At 35.0% G+C, this 16,213-nt stretch overlaps 1 protein-coding gene across 1 annotated transcript in view; it reads right to left on the reverse strand.

Annotated features, from left to right (window-relative positions):
- Positions 1 to 3,637: 3,637 nt before the first annotated feature.
- LOC121381779 (calcitonin gene-related peptide type 1 receptor-like) overlaps positions 3,638 to 16,213 on the reverse strand; it is a 42,649-nt gene continuing 30,073 nt past the window's right edge. The window contains exons 7-12 of the mRNA XM_041511132.1: positions 16,006 to 16,066; positions 15,637 to 15,703; positions 15,136 to 15,218; positions 14,217 to 14,352; positions 13,874 to 13,915; positions 3,638 to 5,004 (exon numbers count right to left, since the gene is read on the reverse strand). Of these exons, the coding sequence (XP_041367066.1) occupies positions 4,723 to 5,004; positions 13,874 to 13,915; positions 14,217 to 14,352; positions 15,136 to 15,218; positions 15,637 to 15,703; positions 16,006 to 16,066 (671 nt within the window). The 3' untranslated portion in view covers positions 3,638 to 4,722. The remainder of the gene's footprint in view (positions 5,005 to 13,873; positions 13,916 to 14,216; positions 14,353 to 15,135; positions 15,219 to 15,636; positions 15,704 to 16,005; positions 16,067 to 16,213) is intronic.

Raw genomic sequence — 16,213 nt, forward strand, 5'->3', positions numbered from 1 at the left:
TTATTACAAAATGGGTACCTACGTTTATTACAGAATGGGTCGTTTTTTGTTACAAAATGGGTACATATTACAAAATGGGTCGTTTTTTATTACAAAATGGGTACATATTACAAAATGGGTCGTTTATTACAAAATGGGCCTCAACAAGCGTCGTTATCAACTTAAAACCCCTACATTTCAAAGGGATGGTACATTTCAAAGACGTAACGCTGTTTGTTGAACAGGCACCTGTCTTCATTAGCTTGTAGACACTGTCCGCAGGGAATACCTTCAAGAATTATTCAATCAAAACCCGTGTTTATCTTCACTTTTTTAATATTTTTAATTATTAAAAATGTTAATATACAACTTTACAAAAAATGTCTATCATTTTGTGGATACTTTCCCATCGAAAAAAGGTTTAGAACAATCAAAACTAGGATATTGAAATTTCATTTTTAAAAGGTATTTTATTTTTTAAAACTCCACCTCTGATGGCTTATGTACACTACCCATGACAACGACTGTACAAAGTCAGGACTATCCAATCAAATCTGTAGGAGATGAGAGACTTCAAAGAAAGTTGGCGGACGGACGCCGAATAAATCAGTTTTAGAAAAGCTACGTTGACGAATCTTGTAGCGCAGATAAAACGTATTTTGTATTGTTTACCATGTACAATAGTATATTTCCCAGCTGTATTGTGATTAATGTGTAAGCAAAACATATGTTTCTTATCGTACATGCCGTAGATGAAATATGATATCTTATACAAATATTATAATTATATTCCATTTGTGTAGATAAGCTTTTTATTACAAAATAAAACAACACCTTTGAAATACAGTATGTAAGACTAGTATGTATGTTGTATGCATTGCAGTTGTGTCGAGTTCCTTTACATATTGGAAAGTAAATTACAAAGAAAATCCTTATATACTATGTTTATGGGAAATATTTTATTTTGTATACTTGGAAGGTATACCTACTATTCGATTTGTGTGTGTTTTATATTACAAATATACCAAATAGTTTAAATGTATTCCATTTTTGTATGAGCTTTGTGTTACAACTGAACTGAACACTGGTTATAGGAACATATTGTTGTATATAGTTAATATATAAATATAAACATTGTCAATTATGCTGTTTATAGTTAAGTGGTGATGAGCTTTATATCGGTGGTTTTACCTGTATTATACACATTTGTTTTACTGTTTAATTTCCTTTGTGAAGGCTTTGTTCTTTAAGGGACATTCCGGAGTTTGCTGCAATTTTTAAGATGTTATCGACTAACAGAGACATTTTAACGATTTTAATTATAGATCAAAAATATTTTTCTGCATAAAATATTAGTGGCTGTATATTAAACGTGTTTCTGATCGTTCTAATATTTTTACTTGATTAAATTTCATTTTATTTCCTAAAATATGTTTTGTATTTCGTACGTACGAAACTATTTGAAGACAAAATCCAGTTTGGACTTCTTACAAATATTAAGACGACCAGAAACACATTAAATATACAGACACTGATATTCTAAACAAGAAAATATATTTAATATGTATGTTTAATCGTAAAAATATTTTATTATTCGGAAACATCTTACAATGTAGCAAACTCAGGAATGTCCCTTTAACAGATGACATGTTAATTTTTAATATTACTAATAAAGAAGTTAATGTTCAGCTTTATTTAATTTTTTTTTTTTTTTTGCAAAGAACGATTTTATGACAATTATTTTACGAAATGACCTTGAGGTTATAAAACTCAAAATTGAATAATATGTCTCAACATATTTCAACCAAAATGAATGCAACGGTAACTATAAATAGACGCTACAAATAATATTGTGCACAAACCAACTACACTGAGTAGCTCAGTGGACATGGTTTTTCCCGTTCCAACCAGGGCTTTGCGACTGATCATTCAAATACCATGGTATATGTTGTCCTGTCTATGAAACACTGCATACATAAGATCCCATACTTCTTTGCAGAAAGAATAGTATGCGTGACGGCAGTGGGTTCCCTCCTAACTCTGTTTTTTATCTGCTTGACCAAATACTATGAATGGGGCTGGACGTAGCCCAGTGGTAAAACCATCGCCAAATCTAGGATCGATCACCGTCGGTGGCCAATTGGGCTATTTCTCGTTCCAGCCAGTGCCCTAAAACTGATATATCAAAGGTCGTGGTATGTGCTATCCTGTTTGTGAGATGATGCATATGAAAGATCCCTTGCTACTAATGGAAAAAAATGTAGCGGGTTTTCTAAGACCATATGTCAAGCTTACCAAGTGTTTGACATCCAACGGCCGATGATTAAACAAAAAATTTAAATACCATTAATAACCATATATTCTGAGACATCAAAATGTGCTGAGATATTAATAATGAAATATGCCTTTCCTCTGTTTAAATCGCTAGGCACAAAACACAAACGTCAGGCCTTGGAATTAAGAACAACTTGCAACGGCAAAACCATCGCAGTAAATGCCCAATAATGAGACAAATATCATTGTAGGTCACCTTTACCATATCATTGTAGGTCACCTTTGCCATATCATTGTAGGTCACCTTTGCCATATCATTGTAGGTCACCTTTGCCATATCATTTGGCCACAGCACTGCTGGTTGCCGTCTGTTTAGTCAACTTTAGGTTGATATCCATTGTTCTTGCCTCGTCTTACAAACCAACGAATACACACACCCATTGTTACGATAAATGCAGAGTTACAAAATAACAAACCTATTTTAACGACAAACTGAAAGTATATACAGTAATCACAATTTTACTGAGTAACAGATACACACAGTTTGATGATAAACTTCACATACATTACCATCGTCTTACAAGGTAACAAATAAAATCAGTTTTAATGATAAACTTCACATACATTACCATCGTCTTACAAGGTAACAACTAAAATCAGTTTGATGATAAACTTCACATACATTACCATCGTCTTACAAAGTAACAAAATCCGTTTGATGAACACCACGAATGTCAAGATAAATACATCAATTTCACAACAAACGCCAACTCTATCCTCGTTTTGAAGAGAACAACGCACGTTTTCAGGATAAACTCTGTGTACAGTGGTTTTAACATGCTACAACACTCCTGTATGTCATTCGTTCATTCATTTATTATTTTATTCATTCATTCATTCATTCAACCGTTTGTAAGTTCAATATATTGTGCATCGAGTAACACAGTACAAGTTAGATCTTTCACAGTGAACATCAAACTTGGGGAGTCAGTATATTGTGCATCAAGTATGAGACGAAACAAATCAAAACAAACAATAACCCCTCAACCCCCCAAAGAATTAAACCACCCATAAAAACAACAAAAATACAAAACAAAACAAACAATAACCCCTCAACCCCCTACCCCCCAAACAATTAAACCACCCATAAAAACAACAAAAATACAAAACAAAACAAACAATAACCCCTCAACCCCCTACCCCCCAAACAATTAAACCACCCATAAAAACAACAAAAATACAAAACAAAACAAACAATAACCCCTCAACCCCCTACCCCCCCAAACAATTAAACCACCCATAAAAACAACAAAAATACAAAACAAAACAAACAAATGAAAAAGAAGAAGAAAAAACAGAAAGATAAAAAAGACCCACCAAACTTCTCACCCTCATAAACCCCCAACAAAACAACCCCAACAAACAAACAACAACAACAACAACAAAACAAAATGAAAATGAAATGTTAAAACGTTCACAGAAGACACTGCACCTGGGGAAGTATATGTACGTATACTGTGATCCACGTAACCAACACCCACAGTTTAGCACTGAGTAGATCTCATGTTTGGGATGACATGTCTTGGGGGCATTGTGACAAACCATCTACAGACTGGATCAGGCAAATGTGAACGACAAATCAATGAACAAATTCATTTTGTATTTGTATACAACTTAAAATAGTCCAAGCGATGACAATGTCATAATGGTGTGCTTCCACGAGTCCGTGTTAGACGCATGTTCTATAGGAGGACAGCCACTCCTCCTCAAGGCGATACATTCTTCCTACTTACGTCTTTATGACTGCCACTCCCCAGAAGGATACTCCATGCCATTTCCTATATTGTCATTAAAGGACTTCCACTTCCCAGTACAATACACCCTTCTTATATTGTCTTTAGGAAGACTGCCACCCCAAAACAATACATCTCTTATATATTGTCTTTAAAAAGAAATTCCACTTCGCAAAACATAACATCCTTCCTGTATTGTCTTTAGGAGGACTGCCACACTATGAACAATACATGTCTCCTATACCGTCTTTAAAAGGACCCCCACTTTCCAGGACAATACACCCTCCCTATATTGTTTTAGGTGGACTGCTACTGCCTAGAACAGAACATCTATATTGTCTTTACAAGGGAGTTCCTCTTCCCAAAACAATATATCTTTCCTACTTTGGTTTAAATAGGACTGCCACTCCAAGGAGAACCTCCTACATTGGTTTAAGGAGGACTGCCCTCTCTAGAACAATACCTCTCCTACATTGGACTGCCACTCGCAGCAGAATCTCCTACATTGGTATAAAGAGGACTGCCACTCCCTAGAACAATACATGTCTCCTACGTTGATTCAGAAAGGACTGCCACTCCTACAGAACGATGCCCTCCCTACATTGGTTTCAGGAGGACTGCCACTCCCACGATTTCACGACTGAGAGGAAACGACCAGACACTGACGTGACACTCTCTACAGGTTAGCGCACTCATTGTTGTCGTCGATGTTCGAGGGAGAAACCTGGCTGTAGCCGTACTTGGTGTCGTACATCTCGATGCTGTCACTCTTCTTCTTCTTGGCCGACATCACCGGACTAGAGTAGGGGCTGTCACTGTACACGTAGGTGCCGTTCTCGTCGCGGTGGGCCGTCTGTGTGACGCTAAAGCTCGTCAGCGTGGTTTGGCCCCGTTGACTGTCGACTAACGAGCGTATTAGTCTCAGTCGGGTGCACGTTCTTTGTAACTGAGAGATGACCTGGTAAACACAAAAACATAGACAATTACTAACAACTGCCATGACCCGGCAAACACAAAAACATAGACAATTACTAACAACTGCCATGACCTGGCAAACACAAAAACATAGACAATTACTAACAACTGCCATGACCCGGCAAATACAAAAACATAGACAATTACTAACAACTGTCATGACCCGGGAAACACAAAAACATAGACAATTACTAACAAACTAGAGTAACAAATACACTTATTGTTAATGCGTAACATAAGTATAATACAGTAAAACATAGACAGTTAATAACAACTATCATCGACATTTGCTAACAACTTCCATAGCAAATACAATCGCTATTAACGTGTAACATAAATATCATACATTTATTTACAAACTATCATCGACATTTTGCTAACAACTATGATAAGAAATACAGACAATTTCTTACAATTGCCGTTTCAAATGCAGTTACTATTAATGACTCGTAGGAAAACTACAGTTACAATCGATGGCAGAACGCTGATCTGGTAACATAAACATTGACCATTACTAACATTTGCTAACAAATATGATATGAAACATAAAGAGTGTTATAAGAAAAGAAACATTACTGACAATGACCGAGAGATGACCTTGTAACACAAAACAGGTACCTGGTCATACAAAACATAGAGATTACTATCAATGACCATACTGAACATAAACATTTACCAGGGAACATTAACAATGATCGATTTAAACACAAGGACAATTGACATTTTGTAAAACAATGATCTTAAAACATTTGAAACTTTATATCATAACTATAAAATCAATATTGCATTCAAAATTTTAACTCTGTTCGAAAGTGTGGTGGTCAAAATCGTATGAATGCACAATAACACAGTATGTGTGTTGCTAACATTGTTTATAATTCACGTGGGTTTTATACAGTGGTAATAACTTCATCATGCAAAATGCCATAATGTTTTTGAATGAATAATCGACGTACATTAAAATGTTCAAGTTGCTTATAAAATGTTTCGATTATGGACTCGAATGAAAAACATCAATTCCAAACGCTCACGTAGTTTAAGAACAGATTCACGTTTTAAACCTTGAGACCACTTTCAGAAATTACACGAACCACAAAAAAAACCCCTATTAATCTGAACGACAAAACGGTATTCCCATAACAAAATTGTATCTTTGTACAAGGCAGAGTCGAAAGGATGTTAGGTAATGCCGTGACTGCGTCCTTGATCCACTGTCAGGTGCTCGTCTTTATGAGAACCGCCACTCCATAGGACATCCGTAACAGGATGTTTCATCCCTCCTGCACGACCCGTAGGTGAATTGATACTCTCAAGACTAGCTGAGAAAACTCAAACGTGCACAAAATAAAGCTCAAAGGAATGTATACAGGTGTCATGGCATGCATTCGTGAATCTCTGTACAAACAGTGATGATATCAGGTATTTGCAAAAAGTAAGCATATCATGCTCCACTGGTGAAGTTAAGTAAGGATCCCCAGGTTACTTTATTTCAATTTTTGCTTCAAAAATCTTTATCTGGTGTAAAAAAACAAACAACTCCCTTAAAGCTGCAGTAGCAGATATATTGAAAAACAACCATTTAACTAGAATGGATCTTCCGTATTATTCGTATCCTCGGTAAACGCCATTATTTCATATCCTTCGCTGCAATCGTTAAGTTATATGATGGTTACGTAACAAAATATCAACACCTCAAAAAGGCTTATCGTTTAAAGAGCGATTTTCAAATTATTCCTTCATTCGTTTGATATTGTAGTTTTAATTAACATATACATCCTGAAATGAATGAATTTTAATAACACATGCCACACATTTTAGCCATTAAAAAGCTACAGATCTTTGTGAATGTATTACTTGCGAGGAAGTCAGCATGCAACCGAGCACAAGCAAAGCAATGCACTAAAGAGAGCAGGTGCAGATGTACATAAGTTGAAATTGGTTTAAACTGGTTCGTACAAGTTCAAACAGCTCTAGCAACTGATAGATTGTTACGTCAGTACTAGTGCTGACCGTATTTTCTAAACTAATTGTTAAACTAAATATGTTAAATAATCATAGCTAAGCAAATCAGATGCAAATAATAAAAATAATGTGTTAACGAAACAAACACAAAAAATCCCAAATATAAGTTAATTGTATATTAGTATGCAAATATATTCATTGTTTGATAACATAAATTAATTGTCTCTTCAACAACATCTCTATACCGGTTGTGTAACATTCATTATTAAAATTAAACAAAATAGTGATCAATTCATAAAAAAATCTTAAAACGCTTAAAATACTTAACGTGAATATAACTTCGTTCAAATCGAAATCTCGCTATAAATAATTAATTATGGGGCGATCACACTGGCCCGAATGAGCTTCCGTTTGTTTTCCGTATACGAAAGTGGTGTGATTTTTTAAACTGGCCGAATGTCCCTCCGAATGTGTTTTCCCCAATGTATCACCGAATGCTTTCCGTTTGTTTTCCGAATGTTTTCAGTATGGTTTCAGAATGCTTTCAGAATAGACCGAATACTTCCCGCATGTTGACTTCGAAAGGTTTCCTTTCCGAACGCTTTCCGTATGCTTTCCGAATGCTTTCAGAACACGGCGAATCGACCTAGAATGGACCGAACTCTTTCCGCATGCTTTCCCGCAAGGGTTCGGAAAGGGTTCGTCATGTTCTATGTCCATTCTGGGTGTTCGGAAAGCATACGGAACATACTGTGCATTCTGGAAGTGTACGAGCAGTTCGGAAAATGTTCTGAAAGAATACTGGAAGGGTTCTGGCTATTCGTTATACATTCGGCGGCATAAATGAAAAAAAATCGGGAAAGGATACTGAAAACGTTCGGAAAGCATTCGTCATGTTCTAGGTCCATTCGGGGTGTTAGGAAAGCATACGGAACCCATCACCTCCAAATTTTCATTCCGAATGCACCAAGAACTAGACGCATGCTTCCCGAACGTTTTCCGTACATGCCGTATGCTCCTAGAATGCTTCCCGAATACTTTCCGAATACACATGGACGCCACATTCGGATGGTCGATGAAAATTATTTTGAACATGCACAACAAATTTTTGGAGCTACCGAATGCCGTTCCGTATGCATCCGTACGGAGCCGAACAGCCAGTATGCTCCTAGAACACACCGAATGCTTCCCGAATATGATCCGTTCGCTCCCCGAACACCCAAATTCCTATTCGGAAAGCAAACGGAATGGCATTCGGGCCAGTGTGATCCTAAATGACTATTTTATGATGATTCAAACATCCGTTAACATGACTGGTGCGATCCAATAAAGGGTACCAATTTTTATATTAACTTGCTTTCTCATTAATTTGTAGATCCGTTCCTCTAAATTTACTATCAGACACACTCAGTATTTTATTTCAGCTACAATAAAACTTTCGAATCTGAACGACAAAACCATAATACATTATCAGGGCCGTATTTCTACACAATGCAGAGTCGAATGAGTATTTAACAAAATATTAGCGGTTGAATCTCTCTCTAGTTCCGCCTGTATATGAGGACAGCCCCCCCCCCCCCCAGGAGATCCTTTACTGGAGATTTCACCCCTCTTGCACCGCCACAAAGAGGACTGCCACGTATATTGCACAAAGAATATTATATATGCATTCTATAACACATTAAAAAAGATTGAGTCTACGTAAAACTACCCACAGAACTAAACTTTTCGTTTTTCTAACACGATTTTAGTCTGAAGGAAATCACTAACTGTATATTATTATTTTAAAGCTATTTATTCAAGCAAGTTATTTGCTTCAAACAATGTCCATACAAGAATCTTAGCTTCAAGCAATGGTCTGGTCTGAAGGAGATTATTAAAGTTTGTTCAAACCTAATATCTGGACTGAATGAAACTGTCCATATACAAACCGGACTATGATTTGCAAGCAAAGGTATGGACTAAACAAGACTATTATAGTACTAGACATTTGTGTCGGACAAGGTTCTAGTAGGAATATATCTCCCAAAGTTCTAAATATGGATGTCAGTCAACGTTCGTCTAAGTGACTTTTACCCTTAATTTGTTTCTGGTTTGCATATTAAAGGGACATACCCTAGTTTCAACCCATGAAAATTAACACTAAGTTTAGTTAATCTACAAATCTGTAACACATTTGGATAAAGTTACAGTTGAGTGAAACATTAGTCTGTGACTTTGAAATGGTTAAACACCCTCTAAAAATAGACTAAAACTTGACTCCATAGCTGTTACTTCTCAGACGCGAGTGCGTTTTTAAAAATATAAGAAATGCATTTTAATATATCAAAAACATCAGGATGACCAAAAACACTTCGAATGTACGGAAATTGATAATCTAAACAATAAAATCTAAATAAAGCATGATTTAAGTTATCAAAAATGGTTATAATAGTTAAAAATATGTGTTAATGTTTAAAAACTAGGGTGTGTCCCTTTAAGTGTAATCTGTAGATACGTCAATTGAAGTATTGCTATGTGTTATATAATGTATACATACGTGTACGTCTGTCTCTGCCTGCATGCATGTCTGGCTGGATGGTTGATTCATGGATGTACGTATATATATATATAAAATGTATGTATTTACGGTAAAACACAAGTGAGAACCACACAATCATCAACAGACAAAACAGCAGGGGTGGGATGTGAAGGGCGACGAATTCACATAGGTTGATTACCCGGAGACAGTTCATGCTGAACTTTCCACAGGATTATAGAGAGAAATATATTAGCCCATTCACACAGGACAGTTCAAGAGATATTTTGACAAGGCTGTGAAGTGATCACAAGGTTTACGCAAACGTGTATGTCATTGCACTCTGCAATTAGGTAACAGAAGCACACAGGTATCTACAATACAACGGTCTGAATTATCACAGTATGACTACGAAAACTTCATTCAAACTGATGTATGAAATTGTTACGTTGTGTGCAACATTTACAGATGGTTAATGAGGTTGATACTTGTTATTACTGTGCTTCACATTAAGGACTACACATACAAAATAATATTTTGGGTTGGTTAACACGTTTTTATTTCCTTTATAACTGATATTATGCTTCAAATTACGTATTTTAAATACAAAAAAGAGAGTTTTGGGTCGTTATATTAGCTGATATTATTACTATCGGAATATTAAACACTTTAAATTTAAAAAAATAAATGTGTTAGTTCAGAATTCACATTAGATAATAAGTTACAGACAACTGGTTTGAATTAGTTAATTAACCCTTTAATTAATGTCATTGGCCACACCATAAGCGTACACGTCGAATGGAACATGAAGCATGGCAGCATGCTCTCATGAATCACTCTTAAAACACTAGATAATGAATAATACTGAAAAGAGACACAGGTAAGTTATTTTTTAATACACGGAAAGAGACACACGTATGTTTTTTAAATATAATATACAGAATTAACTGTTGTAATTAGAACATAAATTAGTCTGAGCAGAATATAAACTAATTGCGATATCCATATGTGAAATATATCTGAAAAAGAGATTGGCTATTTTATTACTTAATTGTTTCAATTCCATGTGAAAACATAAGACTTCGGTTGTTTGATATTTTAAGCGCTTGTTCTATTACACCATAACATATTGTATAAGATTGTATTATCAAGACGTTATATATGACAGAAGTAAAATGAACTGTGGCTTTTGTATATCTTTGAACACCTTTTTGCACTTCTACCAATATTTTTAACTTTCATAAAGCTCAAATAAGATTTCCATTGATGACTTAGAAATAATCAATTAGCATTAGAGTAGACGACCACGAACTTGCAAAGCTATCGACGATAACGCGTTAGAGGAACACCAGCTGCGGTAAGATGCGGTCAAATTGTAGGATTGGTCTTGGGATGCACAAATATCACGTCAAAAAGGAGTCACCAGCAATCTTAGTCAAACATCCATAGAAGCCATGCAGATGCTAAATAACCTGTAACCATGGAGCCAGACACACAAACACATGCTGCCTGTGTCTATAAGAAGCCAAAGTGGGGGTCTACCATCTAGACTGGCGAACACGTACTTTTGTTATAATGAAATTCTTGATTCTTCAAGCTGTCTCGAAGTACACCTAGAACCTGTAAGGGTATATTCGAGAAATTCCATGTTAGAGTAACGCGTCGACAGACAGCTACAGAGAATCAGATAGACCAAGAACAAGAAGAAGAACAAGACGTTTATATTTGAAACACAAAATCCAGAGTTATGTTTGTTGGGTGAAATTGTCTTTTAATTTTTTTTAGGACATTCCAGTTTTTAGTTGCTTTGTCTGTTTGTCCCTAAGACTAGAAAATCATACTAGTACCGACCGTGTGTAGAATAAATGAATGAATGACTGTCTAACGACACCCTAGCACGAAACATACTTCGGCTATTGGGTGTTCAACTAAGGTAAATGCATAAATGAAGACCTGGTGTAGAAAAAACATACTATTACCGACGTTGTTGGTTTAGATTTGATTGTGAATATTTTCTTTCTACAACTCTTTACATTCTGTATTTGATACAACACGAACGACATGTATACAAATGGATTTTATATGGACAAACATTATGTAAGGGTTTCACGAGAAACTGCAAGCTCGGAAGAAGCCAAAAACACACATTTCACAAAAACCTAATGCATTATAATATACCTAAGAACACGATGAATAATGCTAAACTTGCTAAATATATATTTATAGTAATCCGTGAAACACAACCATGGATCTCAATGTTTTTAGCGAGAGACTGAAAGATAAAACGAGGTGTTTCCCAAGGGTAGCAGCTTGGTCCACCCCAAATAAGATAAAATTTGTTTCGTTTAACGACACCACTAGAGCACATTGATATATTAATCATCGGCTAATGGATGTCAACTATTTGATAATTTTGACATATAGTCTTAGAAAGGAAACCCGCTACATATTTCCATTAGCAGCAAGGGATCTATTATATGCACCATCCCACAGAGTGTAGGGTTCATAATATATTGATGCACCCAAGTCACGGAATATATTTAACGACTGTTAATTGGAAATTGATGGCAAGAAACTGTTGAAGAAAACATATAGCTTGGAATTATTATATACTCTTCACAAAAAGTAAGGGAACCTGAAATATTAATGTTAATATCAACTATACTAACACGAACAGTCATTTGTAGCTATAATCAAACCCAGTCTACGATGTAACCTTCAGAAGGTGATCCTAAAATCAACATGACCCATTCTTCACCTATAGATTCGTTCGCATTCACAATAACATTCGCGTTCGTTTGGTGCAAAAAGCTCCTTAACTAGGTATAGGAGAGCGACCTGCAGTCAACCATTTTTTAATTAAACGTTATAATTCATTAAGAACTATCTATTGCATTGTTCCCCTCTGGGGACGGTACTGACATTACCATTAATGAACCAATCATAACTATAGTCAGCAAAATTACAATTAACGAACTAATTCTTGTGATCACCATAATTAATACAATAATTGATTAAATATAAACACTATTTATGGAAATAATTAATTAATTTAATAAGAAGAGATACTGCTATGAATTAAAAACTTATTTTACACTTAAATGCCACAAAAGAAAAAGACACCAAGAGTTTATATATAAATATATATATATATATATATATATATAAATAAGTGCAAAAATACAAAAACCAAAATAAGAAAAATAGCAAATTCAGGTTTGCACACATCAAAGCTAACGAAATACTTTTACGTCACAGGTATTTAAATGTGAAACCGATTTATCACTGATCATCAGGTTCCTGAAAAACGTAGGCTGCTGTAACTACTACATACAAACTATATAAATATATTATAATATATTGTTTTTAGTATAAAAGGTGACCAATCGTCATTATAGGATAACTAGTAAACTGAGCTGGTGGACTAACGAGAGTAGAATTTCATTTCGAAGAACTACGACTCCATCTCTATATCCCATCCCCCACCCTACTACAATTTTGTAAATCCTATTTTAATTTTTATTATAATTATTATATTATGTTATACACTACATTGTTAAGATTATGGATTTTCATAAATAAATGTTCTTATTTCTATTAAAATTGCATTTCTTAAATTATCAAAATTTAGCAATAATTTACGAATTAAACATTTTTGTTTTTAAATCCTATTGTTAATATAATTATTATATTATGTTATGCACTACATGTTCGGGTTTTGAAAGGCGGTTCTAAACGATGCCTAACCACAATAGCTAATAATGCACACAATATACGGGAGTTGGAAAAAGAGGTGATTGCCGATATTGGGGAGGAGGGAAGGGGGGGGGGGGGACAGCTGGTACAACCACAGGACAAAACGTGTTCTCTAAACACTTTGCAGCATTTCATCGAAAACGACACGGCGAAAACATATCTGGTGCTTAGCGCTAATGTATTTACAAAAAATAGTACAGACATTTAAGCCTTATTACTGCGTCTTTTATTTTAAAATATACATTGTAGATATAGCACTAGCAGCAACATAAAGTACTATTGATCGCTAAAGCTAAGTAGCATACACACTTTAACTCATGGAAATACGAAGCACATACCTTTAGAGATAAAATGGCGAAATATTTTGAGAAAAAACTGGTAAAATATTATAGGACAACCCTGATGAAATATGCGTATACGATGATTTTATTGGTAAGGTAAGCCTGAACGACTACAATGAAAGCTAAATGGTTGCTGTAGTCTGCAAACCTGAAGCGCTAATGATATTTTAAAACAGAGGCAGCCAGCACATAGAACGCTAAGTAGCGGGTATACCAAAAATGAAATTAAATAATAAAAAACGTATTTGACAAAAATATATTATCGTGATACTTACCTCTCCGTTAAAAAAGCAAAATATTAAAGCAACGAAAAATCCCTGAAATGAAGGAAATAGCACACATTAATAAATGCAAGAACATTATCAATTATTAAATTTGTAGTTTTATAATTCATTTAGTCAAAAACCATTAATTTTTGTTTCTAAGAAAAAACCCTACTTTAAATGTCAGCATTACTGATTTATTGATTAAGTTTATATAAATACTACTTATGGTTATATCATGTATAGTTTAAAAATAATTTCCCACCCCCATTGAGCTATTCGAACTCGTTCTGGGTTGAAGCCGGTTCAGTGGTGCGAACCCAGTACCCACCAGCCTGAAGCAGCGCTTGCTCACCTGTGAGTTAATAACAAGCACTGTGAACATCTCGTACTCCGTGGCGCCGACTGTACCCGTGGGTATTCGATACAACGTCACAAACAGCTGGACCCCAAACAGCGGTATCAGTACAAACGTCGCCTTCAGAGCTCGCCTGCAGATAAATTATGTTAATTAATAGACAATCAGACATTAATGGGGAAGTCTCAAATTTGCATAATACTAGACAAAAATATTTATTGATCGTTGCTGTGAAATGTAAAGAGTGTACCTTAAATTACATATACATACAAATTACAACCATATAGTTTTGTTATTACAATTTATAAATTAATATTAGTATAACATAATAAGGGCTACGAACAGCTTAACATGTGACGTCATATTTGCAAGTTAAATTACATCTCCATATATAAAAGACTGGCTGCGATTTATGAAGATATGTGCTGAATATATGCATTTTATAGTCAATGATTCTTGTGAAAAGCAGTTTTCGCCCAGTCCAGTACATTAGAGTTTTGATATTCTCGAGTTAATTATGACAATATTATTATTTATCATTACTTTTTAGCTGTTTATCACAAATAAATATTACCCCCCCCCCCCCCCCCCCCCCCCCCCCCCCCCCCCCCCCCCAAGCCCCCCCCCCCCCCCCCCCCCGAAATGTCACACTTGAAAGTTTCAAAATACACCTTTATTTCAAATTATTTGACTTGTTTATTTGTTAAATATGTTTGTGTTCTTCCTAGCTAGTCATGTATAAATAATATTAAAATAACTATAAATAAAAAATATTCCGATTTCAAGCGAGACACTATGTTTGTGTTCTTTGCACATATTAATGTTAATGGTTGTTCCAAATATCGGCGCATATAAAATGTACGATGTTTTGTTTACGACACACCAAGATGTTCACTTAATAAAAACATGCACTCACCTAAAGTTACTTGGTTCGTTCGGATGACTCTGTAGTTGTGTTAACAAAATCCGAAGAATATTGCATAAGAAAAATAAATTCATCTGAAATTAAGAAAACATTCCTCAATTAATCAAAATCCTTGACAACATATTATTGATTCGATTTTTAACATTGTTTTTGCAAACTATTATATAAGTAGGGATATGATTGAAAGCCTTCTTAAATGTAATATATGACATAATTATTTTGATAACTGGTTACATTGAAATACTCGACTAGGCGCAAATACCGGGGTGGGTAGTGCTGCCTGCCCGAACTACCAAGCGCCCTAGAATGCATACATTTGTTTTTATTGGAGGAATATAAAACAAAAATCTACGTGTTTCTAGGAACATGGCACATATATAATGCATGTTGGGGTACTTTAGAATATTGGAAGTGCAAGTTATAAGTTGCACCCTCCTTAGGAAACACCTGCCTCCACCCCTGTTTATTAGAATAATAAATGAGTCTACTTACAACAAGGCACATCAGATTGGGAATGTACATAATCCACTCATAATTGCCAAAACTCTTCGCCCAACAGCTGTGGAAATTAAAATTAAACAAGCATTAAACAAAATCCTTCTGTTCGTATGTCTGTCTGTTTGTGTGTCTTTCGGAAATTAAGACTTTCATTACACTTTCGTACAGCTAAAACAATCACATGGTTACGTAATAGCAAATTGATTGTCCACAAAATATAAAGTAGATAATACATCTGTACATATTATTATATTCACATTTCTAAACGAGTTAGTTTCACCACCACCACTACCGCCATTATTTTCCATCATCATCATCATCATCATCATCATCATCATCATCATCATTACTTCATCAACTTACCTTTCGTTTGCCCACACTATGCGGAATATACCGTATATTGCTGTATAAATCAGAGGAATACCTACAAATAAAAGATAATGAACGCTTAAAAATATTTAAATATATAATATATGTATTTCAATATGACTTTCTCACACCAATGCTATATCGCATGCTATAATTTAATTTATTGCAGAAAAGAATGTTGAAATTAAAACATATTTATTTC

The sequence above is a fragment of the Gigantopelta aegis genome, chromosome 9 (assembly GCF_016097555.1).
Source record: "Gigantopelta aegis isolate Gae_Host chromosome 9, Gae_host_genome, whole genome shotgun sequence".
Lineage (NCBI taxonomy): Eukaryota > Metazoa > Mollusca > Gastropoda > Neomphalida > Peltospiridae > Gigantopelta > Gigantopelta aegis.